Genomic DNA, 24,993 nt, shown 5'->3' with positions numbered 1-24,993 from the left:
ATAAACTTCTGTATTAGCACTGTTTTTGCCATATCCCACAAGTTTTGGTATGTTGTGTTTTCATTTTTATTCTTTTCAAGAAATTTTTAAATTTCCATCTTTATTTCTTCATTGCTTCAGTGATTGTTCAGGAGCATGTTGTTTAATTTCTATGTGTTTCTGAAATTCCTCTTTGTATTGATTTCTAGCTTTATTCCACTGTGGTCTGAGAAGATACTTGATATAATTTCAGTTTTTAAAAATTTATTAAGACTTGTTTTATGGCACAAAATGTGGTCTTCCTTGGAGATTGTTCCATGTGCTGATGGAAAGAATATATATTCTGTATTTGTTGGATGGGATGTTCTGTAAATGTCTTTTAAGTTCATTTGGCCTAAAGTCAAATTTAAGTCCAATATTTCTTTGTTGATTATCTGTCTTGACCATCTGTCTAGTGCTGAGTGGGGTATTGAAGTCCCCTACTATTAGTACTCTACTATCTCTTTCTTTAGGTCTAGTAGTATTTGTCTGGTGAATCTGGGTACTCCAATGTTGGGTGTATATATATTTAGGATCATCATATCATCTTGCTGAATTGATCCATTTATCATTATACAATGACCTTTTTTGTCTGTTTTTTTTTTTTTTTTACTGTTTTTGACTTAAGTCTGTTTTAACTGACAAGTATAGCTACTCCTGCTTGCTTTTGATTTATGTTTGTGTCTTTGATTTCTGTGTGTCTTTATGGGTAAGGTGATTTCTTGTAAGCCAGATATATTTGGATCATTTGGATTTTTTAAATCCAATCTATGTCTTTTCAGTGGAGCATTTAATCTGTTACATTCAGGGTTAGTATTGATATGTGAGGTTTTGTTCTTGTCATATTGTTGTTTTATAATTTTCTTTTTCTCTTTTTGTCTTTGTGATTTGCTGAATATCTGTCATGTTGCCATGTAATTCCTTTTTCATCCTTGATTGTGTGACTGTTTTATAAGACCTGTGAGTTTTATATTTTCATGTGTTTTCATGATGGTGAATGTTAACCTTTCATTTCTCTGTTTAAGATTCTTTTGAATATTTCCTGTAGGGTTAGTCTAGTGCTGACAAATTCTCAGTGTTTGTCTAGAAAAGACTTTATTTCTCCTTAATTTATGAAGCTTATTCTGGCAGGGTATAAAATTCTTGACTGGCAGTTTTATTCTTTCAGCACTTTGAAAATGCTACCCCATTCTCTTCTGGCCTGTAAGGTTTCTATTGAGAAGTCTGCTGTTAGACTGATGGAGTTTTCTTCATTGATTTCTCTTGCTAATTTTAAAATTCTTTAACTTCAGCTTTGGTCATTTTGATTATAATATGTCATGGTGAAGTCTTTTTTGTAATTTATTTGCCTAGGGCTTGTTAGGCCTCCTATATCTGAATGTCTAACTCTCTTGCTAGTCCTTGGAAATTTTCATCAATTATTTTCTTAAATGGGTTTTCTAAACTTTTTGATCTCTGTTCCCCCTCAGGAATACTGATAATTCATAAGTTCAGGCACTTTATGTAGTCCCAGATGTCTCAAAAGCTTTGCTCATTATTTTTTATTCTTTTTTTCTTACTTTTGTCTGACTGAATTATTTGAACTCAGAACCTGTATTCAAGTTCTGAAATTCTTTCTTCTGCTTAGTCTAGTCTATTCTTAAGCTTTCAAATGTATTTTGTATTTCCTTCAATGAATTTTTCAGCTCCAGAATTTGTTTTTTTTTTAAATAATAACTATCTCCTTGGCAAATTTCTCATTGATTTTCTCATTACTGAATTGATTTCTTTTATTTCTTTGTATTGAATTTCAGATTTCTCTTACATCTCATTTAGCTTCTTTAGAATTAATGTCTGGATTTCTTTCTCTGGCATTACAAGGAATTCTTTTTGATTAGGATCCATTCCTGGACAATTGTTGTGGTCTTTTGGTGGTATCATATTTCCTTGCTTTTTCATGTTTCCTGTATTCCTCCATTGATAACTGCACATTAGATGTAGCACTCGCTTGTTCCAAAATTTTGAAATTGCTTTTAAAGGGGAGATTTTTTTTTCTTGAAGATGTATGTGTTTTGTTGGTTGAGTAGGACACTTTGGCTTTGATTTTGGCTGCCTGTAGTAGTGTAATTGTTGTATGATTTCTTAGGCAATACACAGGCTTAGTGGTATCTGTTATTTCCTTGTTGGCTTAGAGAACTGTTATTAGTTGACACTATGGTGAAGTTTTGATGGGGACTTGAACACCAGCCAAGCCAGTCTTTGGGGCCCAGTGGTGGAAGTAGTGGTCTAAGTATGCCTAATTTTAGGCCCCAGAGCAGCTTATTATAGCAGTGGTATTAGTGTGTCCTGGGGAGCCAATTCTTGGGCCTTCAGGTGGCTTTCTCAGAAGGCAGTAGTTGGAGCAGAGGGCTAGGTGTATGAATGGCTTCTCAGGTCCCTGAGCAGTTGGTATGGTGTGGGAGATGGCAGTAACAGCGGTGGAGCCACCCACTAGGACCCATGTGGCCTGTGTTGGTGTTACTGGTAGCTGCAATAGATTGGGCAGGCTACTCCCCAGTCCTGCAGCTGCCTGTAAAAGGGTGGTGAGTATTGTCCTAAGTGTGCTTAGGAGAGCTTTGTCTCCCTGTCCATTGTCATGGGGGTGGCAGCTGCAGCTGCATCACTTTGAACTTAGCCTGAGGGAAGAACATGGTGCTGGCTATGGGCTTGTAATCAAAGACAGCAGGCCCCTTTCAGACAAGCAGCATGAGCAAGAATCCATGGGAAGTACTGTCTGCTCACATCTCAGTCTCACAGGAGCCATAGCAGCATAGTGGGATTTATCCTAGATGTATGTAGGAGAGCTTGTCCCTTGTCCCTCCTAAACTGGGTGGGGCTGTAGCAGCCCAAAGGTAGGGTGCTGCCATTCTTAAACTTCCAAAATGGTGCTTTAGGCTTTTGACCAGATAGAGTGGGGCTCTTCTCAGGCAAACTGCACTGGCAAGAAACTGTGGGGAGTGCAGTTCACTTTAGACTTGGTCCCCTAGCAGCTGGCTGCAGGATGGTGGGCACCATCCAGATGAGTGCTGGAAAGCCTGGTCTCCCTACCCATCTCCAGCCAGGAAGAGGCTGTAGCCTCATTTCTTCAAATTCAGCCTGAGGGCGTGGTACAACTCAGTATCAAACTCCCAAAATGGTGCTTTGAATCTGTATTCAGAAAGGCTGGGGCCCCACGTAGGCAAGCTGCATGGCTAAGAAACTGTGGAAAATGCTGTCTTCTTATGTCTTAGTCCCAACAGCAGCCCACAGCAGGGTGGTGGGGACCTTCGCAGTAGTACGTGGGACTGTCTGGGCTCCTCTATCTCTCCTTGGAGCTATTCAGTGACTGCAGGTGCACCTGCAGTTCCCCGGTAGGCTTTCAGAATGGTGCTCAGCTCAAGCTGCTCTAGGCTGAGATACCTGTAGGAGTCTGCTTGGGTTCCCTTTCTGGAGTAACATCTCTGAGCAGTCTCCAAGCAGCTCCCTGTGTTAGGTCTGAGATCTGCATGGGTTGGGCAGTTCTCTTGTAGGCAAGATTGCAAAAGCTTGCCTTGGAGAACAGAACCCCAGGGACTTCTCTCTTACTGTTTCCCCAAATCAGGAGCTTCTTCCAGCTCTTAGCCAGGCCCCAGCTGGAGAATTTGGCTGGAACCCTCGCCTTACCCTCTTTTGGTGCTTCCCATCACCTCCCTGGTAAATTCTAGCAATCTTTCCTAGATGATCTGTTCAAAATGTTAGAATCTGTTTACTATTCTGATTCCTGTCTGTGGAGGAGGCACATACTACCTATGTCTAGTTGGCCATGTTGATCCTATCTAATTTCTTGGCTAAGACACCAAAAGCATAGGCAACAAAAGCAAAACAGGTAAGTGGGACTATCCCAAACTAAAAAGCCTCCGTGCAGTAAGGAAACAATAGAGTGAAGAGACAACCTATAGAATGAGAGAAAATATTTACAAACTCTGTATTTAATAAGGGATTAATATCTAACTATGTAAGGGACTCCTTCAACTCAATAGCAAAAAAAAAAAAAAAAAAAATTAACCCAATTAAAAATAGGCTAAGCTCTAGAATACACATTTAATTATTTATTTTTTTTTTTTGAGACAGAGTCTCACTTTGTTGCCCAGGCTAGAGTGAGTGCCGTGGCGTCAGCCTGGCTCACAGCAACCTCAATCTCCGGGGCTCAGCGATCCTACTGCCTCAGCCTCCCGAGTAGCTGGGACTACAGGCATGCGCCACCATGCCCGGCTAATTTTTTGTATATATATTTTTAGTTGGTCAATTAATTTATTTCTATTTTTGGTAGAGACGGGGTCTCACTCAGGCTGGTTTCGAACTCCTGACCTTGAGCAATCCGCCCGCCTCGGCCTCCCAAAGTGCTAGGATTACAGGCGTGAGCCACCGCGCCCGGCCTAGAATACACATTTATTCAAATAATATATACAAATGGCCAGCAGATATATGAAAAGATGCTAAACATCAGAGAAATACAAATCAAAATCATAATGAGATATTATGTCACACCTGTTAGGATGGCTATTACCAAAAAATAAAACAAGTGTTGGCAAGAATGTAAAGAAATTAGAACCCTTTTGCACTGTTAGTGGGAATGTAAAATGGTGCAACCACTTTTTTTTTTTTTTTTGAGACAGAGTCTCTCTTTGTTGCCCAGGCTAGAGCAAATGCCGTGGCATCAGCCTAGCTTACAGCAACCTGAAACTCCTGGGCTCAAGCAATCCTCCTGCCTCAGCCTCCCGAGTAGCTGGGACCACAAGCATGCACCACCATGCCCGGATAATTTTTTTCTATATATATTAGTTGGCCAATTAATTTATTTCTATTTATAGTAGAGACGGGATCTTGCTCTTGCTCAGGCTGGTTTTGAACTCCTGACCTCAAGCAATCCGCCCGCCTTGGCCTCCCAGAGTGCTGGGTTTACAGGTGTGAGCCACCGCACCCAGCCGGTGCAACCACTTTTGAAAACAGTGTAGAGGTTACTAACAAATGACAAATAGATACACCATGTGATCCTGCAGTCTCACTACTGGATCCCTATCCAAAAGAAATGAAATAACCTCAGAGCAATATTTGCACTCCTATGTTCATTGCCATGCTATTAACTATAGCCAACATGTAGAAGCAACCTAAATGTTCTACCACAGATAAATGGATAGAGAAAACATGGTATATGCATACCTCAGAGACATTATGGGTTCAATTCCAGATCACCACAATAAAGCAAATATCACAATTAAGCAAGTCATACAAATTTTTTGGTTTCCTAGCATTTAAAAGTTATGTTTATATTACACTATAGTATATTAATATACATATTAATGAGCAACAGCATTATGTAAAAAAACCCTGTGTGTATATCTTAATTTAAAAAATACTTTATTGCTAAAAATAATGAACAATCCTCTGAACATCTCAGTGAATCAATAATCTTTTTGCTGGTGGAGGTCTTGCCTTGATGTTGATGGCTGCTAACTGATGGTTGCTGAAGGTTGGGGTGGTTGTGGCAGTTTCTTAAAATAACAGTAAAGGCCTGTAATCCCAGCACTTTGGGAGGTCAAGGCACAAGGATCACTTGAGTCCTGGAGTTAAAGACCAGCCTGGGCAACATAACAAGACCCATTTCTACAACAAATTAAAAAAATTAGCCAGGCCTGGTGGTAGTCCCAGCTACTTGAGAGGCTGAGGAAGATCTCTTGGGCCCAGGAGTTTGAACTGTGATTGTGCCATTGCACTCCAGCCTGGGCAATGGAGTGAGACCTGATCTCTTAAAAAAAAAAAAAAAAAAATTGGAAATTTGCCACATTGATTGACTCTTCCCTTCACAAAAGATTTCTCTGCAGTATATGATGCTGTTTAACAGCATTTTACCCATAGTAGAACTTCTTTCAAAATTGGAGTCAATCCTCTCAAACCCTGCTGCTGCTTTATCGACTGTTTATGTAATACTCTAAATCCTTTGTTGTCATTTCAACAATATTCACAGCATTTCTACCAAGAGTAAATTTCATCTCAAGAAAGCACTTTCTTTGCTCATCCATAAGAAGAACTCCTCATTTATTCAAGTTTTATCATGAGATAGCAGCAATTCAGTCATATCTTCAGGTTCCACTTTAATTATAGTTTTCTTGCTATTTCCACCACATCTGCAGTTTCTTCCTTCATTGAAGTCTTGAACACACCTCAGAGTCATCCATGAGGGCTAGAATCAACTTCTTCCAAACTGCTGTTAATGTTACTATTTTGACCTCCTCCCACAAATCACAAATGTTCTTAATGGCATCTAGAATGGTGAATCCTATCCAGAAGGTTTTTAATTTATTTTACCAAGATCTATCAGAGGAACACTATCTATGGAGCTAAAGCCTTATGAAATGTAGTTCTTAAATAAGAGAACTTGAAAGTCAGAATTACTGCTCGATATATGGGCTGCAGAATGGATGTTGTGTTAGCAGGAATGAAAACAATATTAATCTCTTTGTACCTCTCCATCGGAGCTCTTGGGTGACCAGATGCATTGTATGAGCAGTAATATTTGAAAGGAATCTTTTATTTATCTGAGCAGTAAGTCTCAACAATAGGCTTAAAATATTCATTAAGCCATGCTGTAAATAGATGTTCTGTCATCCAGGCTTTGTTGTTTCATTTACAGAGCACAGGCAGAGTAGATTTGGCATAAATGTTGAGGGCTCTAGGATTTTCAGAATGGTAAATGAGCATTGGCTTCAACTTAGAGTCACCAGCTGCATTAGCCCCTAACAAGAGTCAGCCTGTCCTAAAGCTCTGAAACCCAGTTTTGACTTTTCTCTAGCTATGAAAGTCCTAGATGACATCTTCTTCCATCATAAGGATGTTTCATGTACATTAAAAATCTGTTGTTTACAAGGACGTAAAAGACCTCTACAGGGAAAACTATGAAACACTGAGGAAGGAAATAGCAGAGGATGTAAACAGATGGAAATCCATACCATGCTCGTGGATCGGCAGACTCAATATCATCAAAATGTCTATACTACCCAAACTGATCTACAGATTCAATGCAATACCTATTAAAATCCCGTCAGCATTCTTCACAGATATAGAAAAAATAATTTTACACTTCGTATGGAACCAAAGAAGACCTCGAATATCAAGAGCAATTCTAGGCAACAAAAACAAAATGGGAGGCATTAATATGCCAGATATCAAACTATACTACAAAGCTGTAGTAATTAAATCAATCTGCTATTGGCACAAAAATAGGAATATTGACCAGTGGAACAGATGTGAGAATCCTGATATAAAACCATCCTCAGGCCGGGCGCGGTGGCTCACGCCTGTAATCCTAGCTCTTGGGAGGCCGAGGCGGGCGGATTGCTCAAGGTCAGGAGTTCAAAACCAGCCTGAGCAAGAGCGAGACCCCGTCTCTACTAAAAATAGAAAGAAATTAATTGGCCAACTGATATATATATAAAAAAAAAATTAGCCGGGCATGGTGGCTCATGCCTGTAGTCCCAGCTACTCAGGAGGCTGAGGCAGAAAGGATTGCTTGAGCCCAGGAGTTTGAGGTTGCTGTGAGCTAGGCTGACGCCACGGCACTCACTCTAGCCTGGACAACAAAGCGAGACTCTGTCTCAAAAAAAAAAAAAAAAAAAAACCATCCTCATATAGCCATCTAATCTTTGACAAAGCAGACAAAAACATACGCTGGGGAAAAGAATCCCTTTTCAATAAATGGTGCTGGGAAAACTGGATAGCCACCTGTAGAAGGCTAAAACAGGACCCACACCTTTCACCACTCACAAAAATCAACTCACGCTGGATAACAGACTTCAACCTAAGGTATGAAACTATTAGAACTCTAGAGGAAAAAGTTGGAAACACTCTTCTAGACATCGGCCTGGGCAAAGAGTTTATGAAGAAGTCCCCAAAGGCAATCACAGCAGCAACAAAAATAAATAAATGGGACATGATGAAACTACAAAGCTTCTGCACAGCCAAAGAAATAGTCATGAAAGTAAACAGACAACCTACAGAATGGGAGAAAATTTTTGCATCCTATGCATCTGATAAGGGACTGATAACTAGAATATACTTAGAACTCACGAAAATGAGGAAGAAAAAAATCAAATAACCCCATTAAAAAGTGGGCAAAGGACTTGAACAGAAACTTTTCTAAAGAAGACAGAAGAATGGCCAACAAACATATGAAAAAATGCTCAACATCTCTAATCATCAGGGAAATGCAAATCAAAACCACAATGAGATATCACTTAACCCCAGTGAGAATGGCCTTTATCAAAAAATCTCCAAACAATAAATGCTGGCGTGTTTACGGAGAGAGAGGAACACTCCTACACTGCTGGTGGGACTGCAAACTAGTTCAACCTCTGTGGAAAGCAATATGGAGATACCTTAAAGCGATACAAATGAATCTACCATTTGATCCAGCAATCCCATTGCTGGGCATCTACACAAATGATCCAATGACACTCTACAAAAAAGACACCTGCACTCGAATGTTTATAGCAGCACAATTCATAATTGCAAGGCTGTGGAAACAGCCCAAGTGCCCATCAATCCAAGAATGGATTAATAAAATGTGGTATATGTATACCATGGAGTACTATTCAGCTCTAAGAAACAATGGTGACATAGCACATCTTATATTTTCCTGGTTAGAGCTGGAACCCATACTACTAAGTGAAGTATCCGAAGAGTGGAAAAACAAGCACCAGATATATTCTCCAGCAAACTGGTATTAACTGAGTAGCACCTAAGTGGACACATAGGTACTACAGTAATAGGGTATTGGGCAGGTAGGAGGGGGGAGGGGGCGGGTATATACACACATAATGAGTGAGATGTGCACCATCTGGGGGATGGTCATGATGGAGACTCAGACTTTTGGGGGAAGGGGGGGAAATGGGCATTTATTGAAACCTTAAAATCTGTACCCCCATAATATACCGAAATAAAAAAATAAAAATAAAAAAATAAAAATCTGTTGTTTAATGTAGTCATTTTTATCAATTATCCTAGCTAGATCTTCTGGATAATTTGCTGCAGCTTCTACATTAGCACATGCTGCTTCACCTTGTATTATAGTTTTATTTTGTGGAAATGGCTTCTTTCCATAAACCTCAAGAACAAACCTCTGCTAGCTTTATACTTTTCTTCTGCAGCATCCTCACCTTTCTTGGTTTTCATAGAATTGAGGAGAAGTAGGTACTTGCTCTGGATTAGGCGTTGGCTTATGGGACTGTTGTGACTGATTTGATTTTCTATCCAGACCATTAAAACTTTCTGCATATCAGCAATAAGGCTGTTTCACTTTCTTATCATTCATGTGTTCACTGGAGTAGCACTTTTAATTTCCTTCAAGAATTTTTCCTTTGCATTTACAACTTGGCTAACCATTTGGTGCAAGAGGCCTAGCTTTCAGCGTGTCTCAGCTTTCAACTTGCCTTTCTCACTAAAACTTAATCATTTCTAGCTTTTGATTTAAAGCGGGAGACATGCAACTGTTCTTTCACCTGAACATTTAGAGGCCATTAAAGGTTATTAATTGGCCTAATTTCAATATTGTTGTGTCTCAGGGATTAGAGAGGTCAAGGAGAGGGAGAGAGATGGGGAAACAGCTAGTCAGTGGAACAGTCAGAACACACATAACATTTATAGATTAAGTTCATTGTCTTACATGGGCATGGTTTTTGGTGGCCCAAAACAATTACAATGGTAACATGAAAGATCACTGATCACCATAACAGATATAATAGTAATAAAAAAGTTTGAAAATGTGACACAGAGACATAAAGTGAACAACATGCTATTAGAAAAATGTCACCAATAGACTCCTTGATGCAAGGTTGACACAAACCTTCAATTTGTTAAAAAAAACCACACTATTAAGTGTAGTAAAGCTAAGTGCAATAAAATAAGGTATGCCTACATACATACAATGGACTATCATTCAGCATTAATAAAGAAGAAGATCCTGCCACTTGTGACAACATGGCTGAACCTTGAGGACCTTATGCTAAGTGAAATAAGCCAGTCACAGAAGACAAATACAGCATGATGCCACTTATATGAGGTGTATAAAATAGTCAAACACACAGAAACAGAGTAAAGTGATGGTTGCCTCAGGCTAGGGGGAGGGGCAAATGGGGAATTGCTTTTCAACAAGTATAAAATTTCAGTTATACAAGATGATGGAGTTCTAGAGATCTGCTATACAACATTGTGCCTATAGTGAACATTACTGTATTTTACACTTAAAATTTTGTCAGCAGGGTAGATATCATGTTAAGTGTTCTTACCACAATTAAAAGGAAAAAAAAGTCATGATGCTAATTGTGACCATAGTAAATTGTTTTTACTAGGATTGCATTTATTTGTAGCTCAGTTCTTTATTTTCTTTCTGTTTCTTTTAGGTTTTCCTTTTCTACTTGCTAAATATCTATTCCTTATATTCCCAGGAAAATTTTACAAGTGTTTCTGTCAGCCTGTCTTGAATGGGTCTGTTTTCTCTGATTTCATACATCTTTATTCTAGCCTCTCTTTCCAGTCCCCTCACTTACCATCTGGCATTTATTTTATTTCCTCTCAGCTTTTACAAAATGTAGTCTATACCTGTTTTTGTGTCTTATATTTGTGGATCTGAAATCTTATCACTTTATGCTTGTTTTCAATTCACTTTTGTTTCACATTTGTTTATTTACCACTCCCCCATCTTCCCAGAGATTCATCAGCCTATTTTTACTAAGTAGTGTTTATGTTTGATTAGCTGCTTTGATAAGTTGCTCTTTGTTTCTGGTGAGAAAATTGTAATAGTATTTTATTAATGTTCATACACATAAATAATGTGTTCATTGTTTTATATAAAATAAAATATTCCTGTTAATTTTTAACAGATGCTCCTGTTATAAAGAAGGAATCTGAAACTATTCGAAATGAGGTAAGGGAAGTTGGGAGAGAACTTCTAACAGTCATTATTTTATAAAGGGATGAAATATTTGTAAATGGGAAAGTATTTATAGATAAATGAAAAAAAGTACCCAAGAAGTTTTCAGTTGTTTCATGGTTATTTCTATTATGGCAGTATCTGTACAGTTACATTGTTGAAAGAGAGGCTTCAGCATAAAATAGTAATATGTAAAAATATATTTGTAAATGGGGGACAAAAGGTGTTGAGGAAGAAAAAGGGAAACAAGTAAAAAGTGTGAAGTTCTGCATAAGATCTCAGAAATGCCATAAACCTATTTTTACGTTCTCACCAAAATCTTTTATCATATTGTAAACTTTGCCCATGAATAATATTATATAGTTCATAATAGAAATCAATAAAAAATAGAGTTCATATAATATAATTTGCTTTTCAGCTAATTTTACGGAAGGTATTCATTCCATAAACAGTGGATCCCCATGTAAAGCAATAAAAAGTAAAATGTTCTTTACTGCTTGATAAATACGATATAATGATTTCCATTCTTCGGTCAGTGGCTCCCAAATACCAATTGAAGAGTCTGTATGTACTCTTTTCCCCAGTCAAGGAAAGAAAAAAAGACAATATATAGAGAATTTTCACAAAGCTAAATTTATTTAGCTTAACAGGCCATCTTTCATTTTATGATATCATTTTTGTACTATTTTGCTATTAAAAATTTTTAAATTTTTCATATAGTTGTGATTTCATGATATTGTTCCTTTTGCTATTTTGCTATTAAAATTTGCCTTGTTTCATAATTTAAAGGTGATAGCATAATAACAGTAAAATGTCATTCCCTCAGATTTTTTATTTTTATATAAACCAGAGATGTTACTGGTTTATAAAATTTAAACATATGACAACTACTGCATTATAAACCACACTTTATAATTTTTATAGAAAGTATTCTACAGTCCATGATTTCAGGCAAGTAGAGAATTTCTCATGTCTTTTATTGAGAATGTAATAATTTACAAATATTAATGGTAATCTGTTATAATAAAGGGTAAGTGTACAACTGATTTTAAGTCATTTTATTTTAAATATTTCCGAATCAGTGATGATTAATTGATAGCTTGTTTTATTGCTATATTTTCTAGTTACCGGATATGGACATTAAGAAAGGCCTGACCATACCAACTTTGAGCCTATTAGACCAAGATTATTCAGCTGCTGTTCCTCCTAAACGTGATAAATCAACACATTCACATACAGATATTCCATTGACCACTATTCCTAGAGTGGAAATCACAGAAGAGGACAATATACCATCTATATATCCAAGCCCACCAGAAGTTGGGCCGGAGACAACATTATTATTTCCACAAGAAGTAAAATTGGCAGATAGATATCCAGGCATTTTAAAAACAGAATCATCTTCATCAGAGGTAAAGTTGAGAAGTAGCTGTATAAATTCAGAGAGAATAAGAAGGATGAACTTAAATTCATCTCCAACAGAAAATAGGTGGCAAAGCAACTCTCGAAACTTAGCTGAAAGGAAGAGCACACTCTTAGTTTCCCCAGATTCAAAATTAAAAGGTAGCTTTCAAAGGCAAAATCCAAAAGAAGACCTTGAAGTAAAGTGTCTGCCCTCACATGAATACTATAAGGCTAGTTAAATAATCTATTTTTAAAAAAAATTAGATTGAAATAAATTGAAAATGCATTTAAATGTCTCCAAGTGAAAATGTGTCTTAAGTATATTAAATATTCCTATGCTATTTATACTGATTAAGTGATGAGGATAAAAACATTTGAAGAAAAAGTAAAGTGATTTGAGATGCCAGTAATATAAATTAACCTCATAGGTTGGTATAAAATTCAGCTGAAGGTGTAATAACAATAACAAAATGTAAATTCAAAGATAATTTAAAAGCCTGGGAAATTATTTCAGTGGAAATTTTTAATCAAACTTATAGGAAATAACATCTGTTCTCTTTCTTACAAATAATTTTATAGTTTAAAATGAGAATAATCAGAATGTAAATTTAAAGGTATATCAGAGTAAAGACTTTCTTGAAATGATAGTTATTGTACTTAATTCTTTACATGTAATTTGAATCACTATTACAGGTACCTTCTAAAACAGTATAAAAAGATGTATCAGTCAGAAGGTAAAGAATTTGAGTTCCGAGCAAGGCTCTGCTTCTAAATACTTCAACCTAGTTTGGGCATCTAAATCTCTAGACCTATTTTCTTATCTTTTGAATGATAGATCAGACTTGGTCATTTCTAAATTCCCTTCCACATTTAAAAAGATATAATTTTAGCTTGGAATTATTCTTAATTACATAAGTCAATAGCTCAACCAATATAACTTAAAAAGAATAACATTCTTTTGAATGTGAAAGTAATACACAGTCACAGAAAATTTAGAAAATGGAGAAAAAAAAAGAAAAGTAGTTACACTTCTACTGCCACATTTAAAAATTTTATTTCCTTTCAGTCTTTGTTATGCATATATAGATTATATCTTTTATGTGTTTTAAAAATTTGGATCTATATATATAATTTCATATTATGCCTTATTGCCTTAATGTTAGAACATTCTCACATATGGATATTCCATGATTTTTTAAATAGTTTTCATATTGGACATTAAGTTTTAAATTGATATTCTCTTAACTATTTATTTGGATCTGTGATTATCTCATAATATATTTATAGAAATGGCAAGTTGACGAATTGCTCTCCAGGATTATACTACTTTACATTCTCACCAATGGTATTGAGTATTGTTCATCTTTTAAATGATGATTAAAACTTTTTCATGTTCATTAGACATTTTTATTTTCCCTACCATGAATAGATAGGTCATGTTATTTGTCTCTTTTTCTCTTTTGAAGACTTAGAGATTTTGATTAGGTTTTATAATAGCTCTTTTTAGGATATTCACCACTTGCATAGATACATTGTTTTCAGTTTACCTTTTAATTTCTTTGTTAGATTCACTGTGACTTCTAAAATATTTTATTTTCATTGATAAATGAGTAATTTATTGCTGCCTAATGAACTACTTCAAAACTTAGTGGCTTAAAACAACCACTTTATTTTCTTTCAAGATTCTGTGGGGTTGGCTGTACTTAGCTGGGCAATTTTTCTGCTCTACTTGATGTTGGATGGCGGATGCACTTGTAGTCATACAGGTGCTTGATTGGGCTGGAACACTCACAGTGGCTCACTTACATGTCTGAAAACTTGATGAGGACAGATGTTTGGCTAGGCTCAGCTGGTATACAAGAACCTCTGGTTTGATGACCATTTGTCTCTCACCATCTCTCTCCCTCTCTCATATATGTGTGTGTGTAAAATCTGTTTCTCCATGTAATTTTAGGAATTATCCCTCTTCTTCTCCATGTGACTTCTTCATGTGGTCTATGTAGTCTTTCTAACAGGGCAGCTGAACTTTTTATGGGGCAACTCAGGGCTTCCAAAATATAAAAACAGAAGCTTCAGGTCCTCTTGAGACTTAGGATTGAGACTAGTACAGGGTCACTTCAGCTGCATCTGTTAGTTATAGCAAGTCCCAAGCTCAGTCCTGATTCAGTATGAGAGGGGAATACAGAAGGGCATGCATCTTTGGAGGTGTTCATTGGAGTCCATATTTAGAGATTAAATATCTCCAGCCCCAAGGAATTCATATTCCTTCCACATGTAAAATATTACTTTCCTTCCAAGATCCTCAGTCTCATGCTATTACTGCATCAAGCTCAGACTTGAAATACAGAATTTTATTTTCTAAATCAGGTCCATGTGGGTGAGTATGGCTTGAGTATCGCTTCTTTCAATTTTAAAACCTGTAAATTGAAGAGACCTGTTATCTGTCCTCTACGTATGGTGGTGGGTGAGTCAGGAACAGGAAAATTGGAATAAACACTTACTTTTTAAAGGTGGAGGGAGGGAAGACATGAGGCATATGCTGGTCAGTGGACCACCATAATTCTGAAGTTCTTGGCTTTGCCATCTGAATAATCCTTCTTTTTCCATAAGAAGGAGCTTCTGTTTTTAGTTGAGTAGCTTTGCAGCCTATGTCCTGTCTATAGAAAACTGAGGGTTCAAATGCATCTTTTCATTTTAAACTATCTATTTTTCTTTTAGTCCAAGATGCTGTGGTTCTTTGAAAGATTTTTTACACTTCCTGTGTATCAAATTAAGATCTTAATTAGCCAAATATTACACTTCCAAATATCTTCAAGACAGGACCCTATTTTTTTGGGCTGAGAGTCAGGGCTTTATGGCAAAATGTCCTTAAGAATTTTAGAAGTGCTCCTGTCTATTAGGAAGGGCCTAGGTACCACCTAAGACTCTTACAATATTTTTGTCTAGCTGAGAAGGTCTGTAAGGCACCACCTTAAGTCTTTTTAAGGTCTTAGCAACAGATCTTACAGCCACACCCTTGTCATCTTGACCCTAAAACTACATTCCAATGAACCCACTTTTTTCAAGGTCCCCAAGAATGTCCATATTACCAAATATGATTATCAATTCTCAGACCTCATCTTCTTGTCTGCTTAGTAGCATTTTTTTTTAATTTTTTTTTATTTTGGCATATTATGGGGGTACAGATTTTAAGGTTTCAATAAATGCCCATTTCCCCCCCTCCCCCCAAAAGTCTGAGTCTCCATCATGACCATCCCCCAGATGGTGCACATCTCACTCATTATGTATGTATATACCCACCCCCCTCCCGCCTGCTTAGTAGCATTTGACACAAATAATTGCACCTTTTTTTGAAAGTGAGTTTTTTCATTGGCTTTTTAAAATTTCAGCATATTATGGGGGTACAAATGTTAAGGTTACGTATATTGCCCATGCTCCCTCCACCCCCTTGAGTCAGAGCTTCAAGTGTGACCATCCCCCAAATGTTGCACATCTCACTCATGATGTTTGTATATACCCATCCCTTCCTCCCCCATCCCACCTGCCTGACACCTGATAAATGTTTTTCCTATATGTCCACTTACATGTTGATCCATTAGTACCAATTTGCTAGTGAGTACATGTGGTGCTGGTTTTTCCATTCTTGAGATACTTCACTTAGTAGAATGGGTTCCAGCTCTATCCAGGAAAATACAAGAGGTGCCATATCACTGTTGTTTCTTAGAGCTGAATAGTACTCCATGGTATACATATACCACATTTTATTAATCCATTCATGTATTGATGGGCACTTGGGTTGTTTCCACAACTTTTCAGTTGTGAATTGTGCTGTATAAAGATTCGAGTGCAAGTGTCTTTTTCACAAAGTGACTTTTGATCTTTTGGGTAGATGCCTAGTAGTGGAATTGCTGGATCAAGTGGTAGATCTACTTGTATCACTTTAAGGTATCTCCACATTGCTTTCCACAGAGGTTGAACTAGTTTGCAGTCCCACCAGCAGTGTAGGAGTGTTCCTATCTCTCTGAATCCATGCCAACATTTATTGTTTGGGGACTTTTTTTATAATGGCCATTCTTACTGGAGATAGGTGATAACTCATTGCAGTTTTGATTTGCATTTCCCTGATGATTAGAGAGTTGAGCATTTTTTCTTATGTTTGTTGGCCATTATTCTGTCTTCTTTTGAAAAATTTCTGCTCATATCCTTTACCCATTTTTTGACAGGGTTGTTTGATTTTTCCTTGCTGACTGTCCTGAGTTCTAAATAAATCTAGTTATCAGCCCTTTATTGGATGTGTAGCTTGCGAAAATTTTCTCCCATTCTGTGGGTTATCTGTTTGCTCTCTTGACAGTTTCTTTGGCTGTGCAGAAGCTTTTTAATTTTATCAGGTCCCATTTATTTATTTTTGTTGCTGCTGTGATTGCCTTTGAGATCTTCTTCATAAATTATTTGCCTAGGCCAATGTCTGGAAGAGTATTTCCAACATTTTTCTCTAGAATTCTAATAGTTTCACACCTAAGGTTCAAGTCTGTTACCCAGCATGAGTTGATTTTTGTGAGAGGTGAAAGGTGTGGGTCTTGTTTCAGTCTTCTAAATGTGGCTATCCAGTTTTCCCAGCACCATTTTTTGAATAAGGATTCTTTTCCCCAGTATATGTTTTTGTCTGTTTTGTCGAAGATTAGTTAGCTATATGAGGATTGTTTTATATCTGGGTTCTCTGTTCTGTTCCACTGGTCAATGTCCCTGTTCTTCTGCCAGTCAAAAGCTGTTTTAATTACTATAACCTTGTAGTATAGTTTGAAGTCTGGTAAATTGATACCTCCTTTTTTGTTTTTATTGCCTAGGATTGGTTTTGCTATATGGGATCTTCTCTGGTACCATACGAAGCGCAAAATTATTTTTTCTATATCTGTGAAAAATGATGATGGTATTTTGATAGGGATTGCATTGACTCTGCAGGTCACTTTGGGTAGTATAGACATTTTAACAATGTTGATTCTGCTGACCCATGAGCATGGTATATTCTTCTACCTGTTTACATCCTCTGCTATTTCCTTCTTCGGTGTTTCAAAGTTCTCCTTGTAGAGGTCTTTTACCTCCTTAGTTAAATATATTCCTAGGTACTTAATTTTCTTTGTTGCTATTTTGAAGGGAATTGAGTCTTTGATTTGTTTCTCACTTGTACTGTTGGCATATTTGAATGCCTCTGATTCCTGTGTATTGATTTTGTATCCTAAGACTTTACCAAGTTCATTTATCAATTCAAGGAGTCTTTTGGTTGAATCCTTGGGATTTTCTAAGTATAATATCATGTCATCAACAAAGAGTGAGAGTTTGATCTCTTCTTCTCCCATTTTGAAACCCTTAATTCTGCTCTCTTGTCTGATTGCTGTAGCAAGGACTTCCAGCACTATGTTGAATAGAAGTGGAGATAGTAGGCAACCTTGTCTTGTTCCAGTTCTAAGTGGGAATGCTTTCAGTTTTTTCCCATTCAGTATGATATTGGCTGTGGGTTTGTCATATATGGCTTGTATCATTTTTAGGTAAGCCCCCCGTCTATGCCTGTTTTGTTGAGCGTCCTTATCATAAAAGGGTGTTGAATTTTGTCAAATGCTTTTTCTGCGTCTATTGAGAGGATCATATGGTCTTTGTTTTTGCTTCCGTTTATATAGTGAATTACATTTATAGATTTGTGTATGTTGAACCATCCCTGCATCCCTGGGATGAAGCCCACTTGGTTGTGATGGATTATTTTCTTGACAAGAGCCTGGATTAGATTGGCTAGGATTTTGTTGAGAATTTTTACATCTATATGCATAAGGGATATTCGTCTGTAGTTTTCTTTTTTTGTTGCATCCTTTCCTGGTTTTGATATTAGGGTTATGTTTGCCTCATAAAATGTGTTGGGGAGGATTCCATCCTTCTCGATGTTGTGGAATAATTTCTGCAGGATGGACACCAGTTCTTCCTTGTAGGTGTGGTAAAATTCAGGTGTGAAACCATCTGGTCCAGGACTTTTCTTTTTAGGAAGTTTTTTTATTGCTGTTTCAATTTCAGTGCTTGATATTGGTTTCTTCAAGAATTCTATTAATTCCTGGTTGAGCCTAGGGAGGCTGTGTGTTTCTGAGAAATTGTCCATTTCCTCCACATTTTCTAGTTTGTGTGCATAGAGGTTTTTGTTGTATTCATAAATTATATCTTGTATCTCCGTGGCATCCGTTGTAATTTCTCCTTTATTTTCCTGATGGAGCTTATTAGAGATTTTTATTTTTTGCTTTTCATTAGTCTAGCCAAAAGTGTGTCAATTTTCTTTATTTTTTCAAAGAACCAACTTTTTGTTTTATTAATCTTCTGTATAGCTTCCCTGTTGTCAATTAATCCCTGTTGTCATTAATCTTCTGTATAAGCTTCCCTGTTTGTTTAGTTCTGATTTGATCTTAATGATTTCACTTCTTCTGCTGGTTCCTCTTTTTCCAGCTCTTTGAGATGATTCATTAGGTTGTCTATTTGTGATCTTTTCAACTTTTGGTTATCGGCATTTATGGAAATAAACTTTCCTCTCAGGACTGCTTTAGCTGTGTCCCACAGGTTTTGATAACTTGTGTTTCCTTTGTCATTTAATTCAAAGAATCTTTTGATTTCAATCTTGATTTCTTCATATATGAAGTGATCATTCAGCAGAAGGTTGTTTAGTTTCCATGACTTTGTGTAGAAATGAAAGTTTCTGTTAGAGTTGATTTCTACATTTATTCCATGGTGATCTGAAAAGATACATGGTATAATTTCTATTTCTTTAAATTGAGACATGCTTTGTGTCCTAGGACATGGTCAATCTTAGAGAATGACCCATGAGCTGATGATAAAAACGTATATTCAGTGGTTCTGGGGTAGAATGTCCTGTAAATGTCAGTAGACCCATTTGTTCTAGAGTTCTGTTTAAGTCCATTATTTCTTTGTTGATTTTCTGTTTGGAGGATCTGTCCTGTGCTGTCAGTGGGGTGTTAAAGTCTCCGACTATAATGGTGTTGTTGTTTATACATTTGCTTAGATCAAGTAGAGTATGCTTTATGAATCTGGGTGCACCTAGGTTGGGTGCATGCATATTTAGAATTGTTATGTCTTCTTGTTGAACTGTACCCTTCACCATTATATAGTGACCTTCTTTGTCTTCTATTATTTTTGTCAATTTAAAAACTAAGTTATCTATAATCAGCACTGCCATGCCAGCTTTCTTTTGGCTTCTGTTTGCTTGAAATATTGTTGTCCACCCCTTTACCTTTAGTCTAACTGCATCCTTGAAGGTTAGATGTGTTTCCTGAAGGAAGCAGATACTTGGGTTGTATTTTTTTTCTCCATTCGGCCAGCCTATGCCTCTTGAGTGGAGAGTTGAAGCCATTCACATTTATTGAGATAACTGATAGGTGGGGGCAGATTTCTGTTCATTATGTTGGGTTGAACTTTGCTGCTTTGTTTTCTCTCTTGAGCCACTGTGGTATCTGGGCTTTGATCTTTAGCTTTTGAGTAGATTTACATTCATGAGTGTTTATTGTGCTGATCCGTGGGTAACACTGTTTTGAGTACTTTTGAAGGTCTTGCCTTATTTTGGTGAATTCCCACAGTCTTTGCTTATCTGAGAATGTCTTGATTTCTCCTTCCTATACAAAACTTAGTTTTACAGGGAATAAGATTCTAGGCTGGGCATTATTCTGTTTCAGAAGAGTGAGAATGGGGCCCCAGTCTATCCTTGCTTGTAAAGTTTCAGTAGAGATGTCTGGTGTTATTTGGATTGGCTTTCCTTTGTATGTTACTTACTTCTGTCTCTGTTTTGTTCCACTGGTCAATGTCCCTGTTCTTCTGCCAACCAGAGGCTGTTTTAATTGCTATAGCCTTGTAGTATAGTTTGAAGTCTGGTAAATTGATACCTCCTATTTTGTTTTTATTGCCTGGGATTGATTTTGCTTGTAGAAGGGCTCGTATAAGGGTTTGTAGAAGGTCCTCTTTAGTTGATATTCTGGTCAGTCTGATGACTGCATGTCGTGACATCTTCCTGTTTGCATTGAATCTCCCAGGGGTCCTCTGAGCTTCTTGAACTTGTATATTGAGATTTTTAGCAAGGCCTGGGAAATGTTCCTCTATTATATCTTCAAATAGCTTATCTAACCCTTGAGTGTTTTCTTCTTCCCCTTGGGGTAACTCTATAACCCTCACATTAGGTTTCTTCACATAATCACACATCTCTTGTAGGCTTTGCTCCTTTCTTGTTTCTCTGCTCTATCTCTGTGACTGATTTATTTAATTAGAAGGTGTTATCTTCAATCTCTGAGATTCTTTCTTCTGTTTGATCTACCCTGTTCTTGAGCTGTCCACTGTGTTTTGTAGTTCCCTGAATTGATTCTTCATTTCCAGGAGTTCGGTTTGATTTTTCTTTATTATTTCAATTTCTTTAGTGAATTTTTCTTCCAGGTCCTGGAATCTTTGTGCGTATTCTTTGTGTTAGTTATCCAGTTTTTCTTGCAAGTCATTGAATTTTCTTTTGATCAATGTTCTAAATTCTTCTGTGATTTTAGTGATCTGATTTTGGTTGATTTTCATTTCTAAGGGGCTGGTGTTCCTCTTTGGAGGTATGCTTTCCCTTTGAGTCTTCATATTTCCAGAGTTCTTTCACTGATTCCTTCCCATCTGTATCAGCTATTGCTTCTTACCTTTAGATTTTTGTTTAGATAATGACATACCCTGTTTAGTCTCTGAGCCAGTAGATTGTGTTTGTGGGTGAGATTTGACCACACCCTGTATGATGAGTCAGTAGATGAAGTAAAAGGCTATGCAAATTGACCTCCCTGTCAGTAGGTGGCGCTTGCTGGAAGAGGCAAGCTGCAGTGTTGTGTTTGTGTCCTGTAACTCGCTCTTGTTTCTCTGGACAGGCACTCTAGTGCCTCAGGTGGTCAGTGGGGCCCTGGGACTTCCAGGTGTGTCCTTATTCTCCACTTCAGAGAGGGCTGATCTGGGAATGAGTCTGGGTGGAGCTGGGTTGGGTAAGCCTGCCCTCAGGCACCACAAATGCTGTTAGCAGGGGTCAAAGTTCTGTTCTCTGCTTGGAAAAGCTGTCAAGGAGGGGCTGGAATGGCCCCCGCTCAGTCAGAAAGTCTGCATGTGGGGGTGGGGCTGTCTGAGACCTGCAGTCTGGAGCGGGCCTGTTCCTTTCCACCCTCCCCAACTCCACAGCTTCTCCTGGGCCTCTGCCAGCAAGCCAGACCTCACACCAGTCATCCTCAAACTATGGCCCATAGGCCACATGCCACCTGCCAAGGACATTTATCTGGCCCATTGGGTGTTTTTGCCACTGCTGCCTCTCCTACTTAGCAGCCAACTCATTCCAGACCCACAGTGCACTCTCCAATGGTCTGAGGGACAGTGAACTGGCCCCCTGTTTAAAAAGTTTGAGGACCCCTGCCTCACGCCACCATGTCTCCCCTGGCTGTGATGTGGGCCGGGAAGTTCGCTGCCGCCTGGGCTGGGCACACAGCACCCCTTGGGAGGAGGGATGCCCTCAAGCACACTGATCTGTCCCTGAAGGCACACACACCTTACGAGGCTCATTCACAATATCCCTTCTGTGCACCGGGCAATGCGAGACCTGGGTGCATGGGATCTGGTCTGTAGGTCTGACCTCTGGGCCCCGGAATTCAATCCCTGACCCCACCAGGGAGAGGAGTGCCAGTCCTAATTCACCCACGGGGAGCCCAAGCTGGGTCCTTGTCTCTCAACCTCAGGGTCTGCCCGTTCTCCTGGGATCACCAGGCCAGCAGGACCTGGGAGCGCTGGCGGGTAAGGACCTCACCATCTGAGTACCCCTCAGTCAGCTGTCGGGCCCCAAAAAGGGAAGGTCCTATTCCCTGGAGGTGCCTCCGGCTGGTGGCTATATTATCCCTCTGGGCAGCCGCGGATAGGGTCGGTGGAGGGGAGAATGAGGCAATATGGCGCCTGCCGCGCAGCTGTGGTCTGTGCACAGGGAGGTGCCTCGAGGGAGTTGGGAGCTTGGTGCCGCAACTGCTACAGGCTTATTGTTCACTGGCGGTGGCCGTCTCTGGGCTGGTGTCTGCAGGTCTCTCCAACCACTGGGGAGCCCATCAGCAGTCCGAGATGCAAGGGAGGGGAAAGTTAACCTCTCCACCTACTCTTGCCGCTGGTCTCCAAGCTTCTCGGGAGGTCCCCTCTTCCAGTTCTCCTCCGCAACCTCCTCCCGTGGAGTCCCCCGTAGTCTCCAGTACCCCTCCTTCCGACCCCCGTCCAATGTATGCTTGTCTGCTTGCCTCTTTCTTCTATTTTCTTCTAGAATCTGTCTTTTTTGCAGAGACACTCTGTCTGGCGGTGTTTCTTGTTTGCCATCTTGCTCCATCCCTCTTCATTGGCCTTTTGTAATATCAAATTCTCCTGGTTCTCTGCCTTCCCCACTGCCTGATCTTTGCTGGGGACGTCTCCTTTTCCAAGTTCTAAATATAGGAGTGTCCTCGGCCAGTCCTTGTATTTTCTCTTTGTAATCTTTTTAGGTGATTCATTGAGTCTTGTAGCTTTAAAATATTAATACCATGTATAAATGAATGACTCCAAAATCTCTGAGCTCTTCCTTGAACACCAGATTATATATGTAACAGTTCACTCTGCTATGGCCCATTTACAGGATGGGGGATGAACACAGAACACAAAAGAAAAACACAGACACACATACAAAGACGGTTACATGACTCGAGTGACGAATGCACCGGGTCAGTTTATTTTATACTCTAAAAAATTGAAGTTACGTGACCACCTAGGCATTACAGCAATGGACATAAATTCTGGAACATGAGTCTTAAGGACACAGATGTCCCCTGACTCAAGGTTTCCAGGTGGTTGATCTAGGTACCAGGCATAGATCACAGACTGAGATTAGCAAGGATGGGCAAGGCAGCCACGGGGAGCATTTTTCGTCCCCAGTTCCTCTTAGGCTGATCCCCTACAGCCGTGCATGTCTTAGGTTGCCCCTCCCTTGAGGGATCTTACTCGTCATTGACTAACCAGCCATCTTATGGGGCTAAGCAGCAATCACAGGAACAATGTGTTTATCACGTGGCCTCCAGACCTCCACTGCCGTGGAGCTGGGCAGCTCTTGCCTTAGTGCGGAAACTCAGGTTCTTTGTTATGCCTCTAGGCAACAACCTTGTTTGTCACAAGGATCCTGTCCGGAACACATTACTCTCAAACGCTCTGGGCAGAGCACGTATATTACTCACTAAATTTAATTCTTAAACCAGGAAAGTATAATGTCAGTCCCCAACATTGCTCCACTGAGATTTCTTTTTTTATTGAGACAGAGTCTCACTCTGTTGCCTGGACTAGAGTGCCGTAGCATTAGCCTAGCTCACAGCAACCTCAAACTCCTGGGCTCAAGGGATCCTCCTTCCTTAGCCTCCCAAGTAGCTGAGACTACAGGCATGCATCACTAGGCCCAGCTAATTTTTTCTATATATTGTTTTAGTTGTCCAGCTAATTTCTTTCTATGTTTTTAGTAGAGACAGGGTCTCACTGTTGCTAAGGCTGGTCTCGATTCACCTGCCTTGGCCTCCCATAGTGCTAAGATTACAGGCATGAGCCACCGCACCCGGCCTTGACTTAGACTTCTTATAGATGTCTTTTAGAAATATCAAACTGAACATGACCCAACTGAACTCTTAATTTCACCTCCATCAACTCTCCACCCCCAATTTAAATTCTCTCCTCTTAATGTTTTCTGTGCATTTAATTTCTTCAGCATGTAAATATTCCAGGCATTGTTTCTGGCTGTATAGAATATGTTGTTGAACAAAAAGGACAAAAATAAATGCTTTTGTTGAGGTTTTATTCTTCTAAATGGCACTTATAAATTTTTAAGACCAAAACTCTAGGAGTCAACCTTAGTTTCTTGGTTTATCTCATCTTTTATATTCAGTCTACCATCAAGTCTTGTCAGTACTATATCAAAATATATCTAAAATCCACCACTTTCATTGCTATCACTTTAGACCAACCTACTCTCATCTCTCCACTCTATAAAAGCTAGTTTCTCTACTTCCAATTTTGCCTCTATCTAGTCTATTCTTATAGCAGCCAGACTAATGTTGTAAAAATGTAATCCAAGTAATGTCACTCCCCTGATCAGTGTTCTTCAGTGGCATCTTTTCATACTTGGAATAAAATCCAAACTCTTCACCATCATCTACAAAGCCTTATTTAATCTGTATTATGTGGATCTTTCTGTCCTTTTGCCTTATCTTTATTCCCTTTGTTCACTCTGCTTCAGCCACATTAGTCTTCTTGCTATTCTTTTAACAAACTAAACTTGCTCTAGCTTCAGGGTCTTTTTATAATACTGTTCTTTCCAATGGGAATGGTATTTCCCTAGATCTTTCATTCACACCATTTAGGTCTCTGCTCAGATGTTACCTTCTTAAAAGGGCCCTCTCTGACCACTCTATGTAAGATACTTATACACTTATCCACCCTATCCCATCCCTAGTATTCTTTCTTCATGTATCATATTATATGTTTGTTTACCTGGTATCATATTACCTGGTATCATATATGTTTACTTACTT

The 24,993-nt window shown here is 38.7% G+C and overlaps 1 protein-coding gene across 3 annotated transcripts in view; it reads left to right on the top strand.

Moving 5' to 3' along the window:
• The window catches only part of CATSPERT (catsper channel auxiliary subunit tau), a 185,603-nt gene that overhangs the window by 87,250 nt on the left and 73,360 nt on the right, over positions 1-24,993 (top strand). For all 3 annotated transcript variants that reach the window (XM_076005813.1, XM_012738994.3, XM_012738993.3), the window contains exons 12-13: positions 10,929-10,972; positions 12,103-12,390. In XM_076005813.1, the coding sequence (XP_075861928.1) occupies positions 10,929-10,972; positions 12,103-12,390 (332 nt within the window). The remainder of the gene's footprint in view (positions 1-10,928; positions 10,973-12,102; positions 12,391-24,993) is intronic.

Source organism: Microcebus murinus, chromosome 8 (genome assembly GCF_040939455.1).
Source record: "Microcebus murinus isolate Inina chromosome 8, M.murinus_Inina_mat1.0, whole genome shotgun sequence".
Taxonomy (NCBI): Eukaryota; Metazoa; Chordata; class Mammalia; order Primates; family Cheirogaleidae; genus Microcebus; species Microcebus murinus.
Note: the sequence above shows the minus strand (reverse complement) of the source record. Positions and strands in the feature narration are given on the sequence as shown.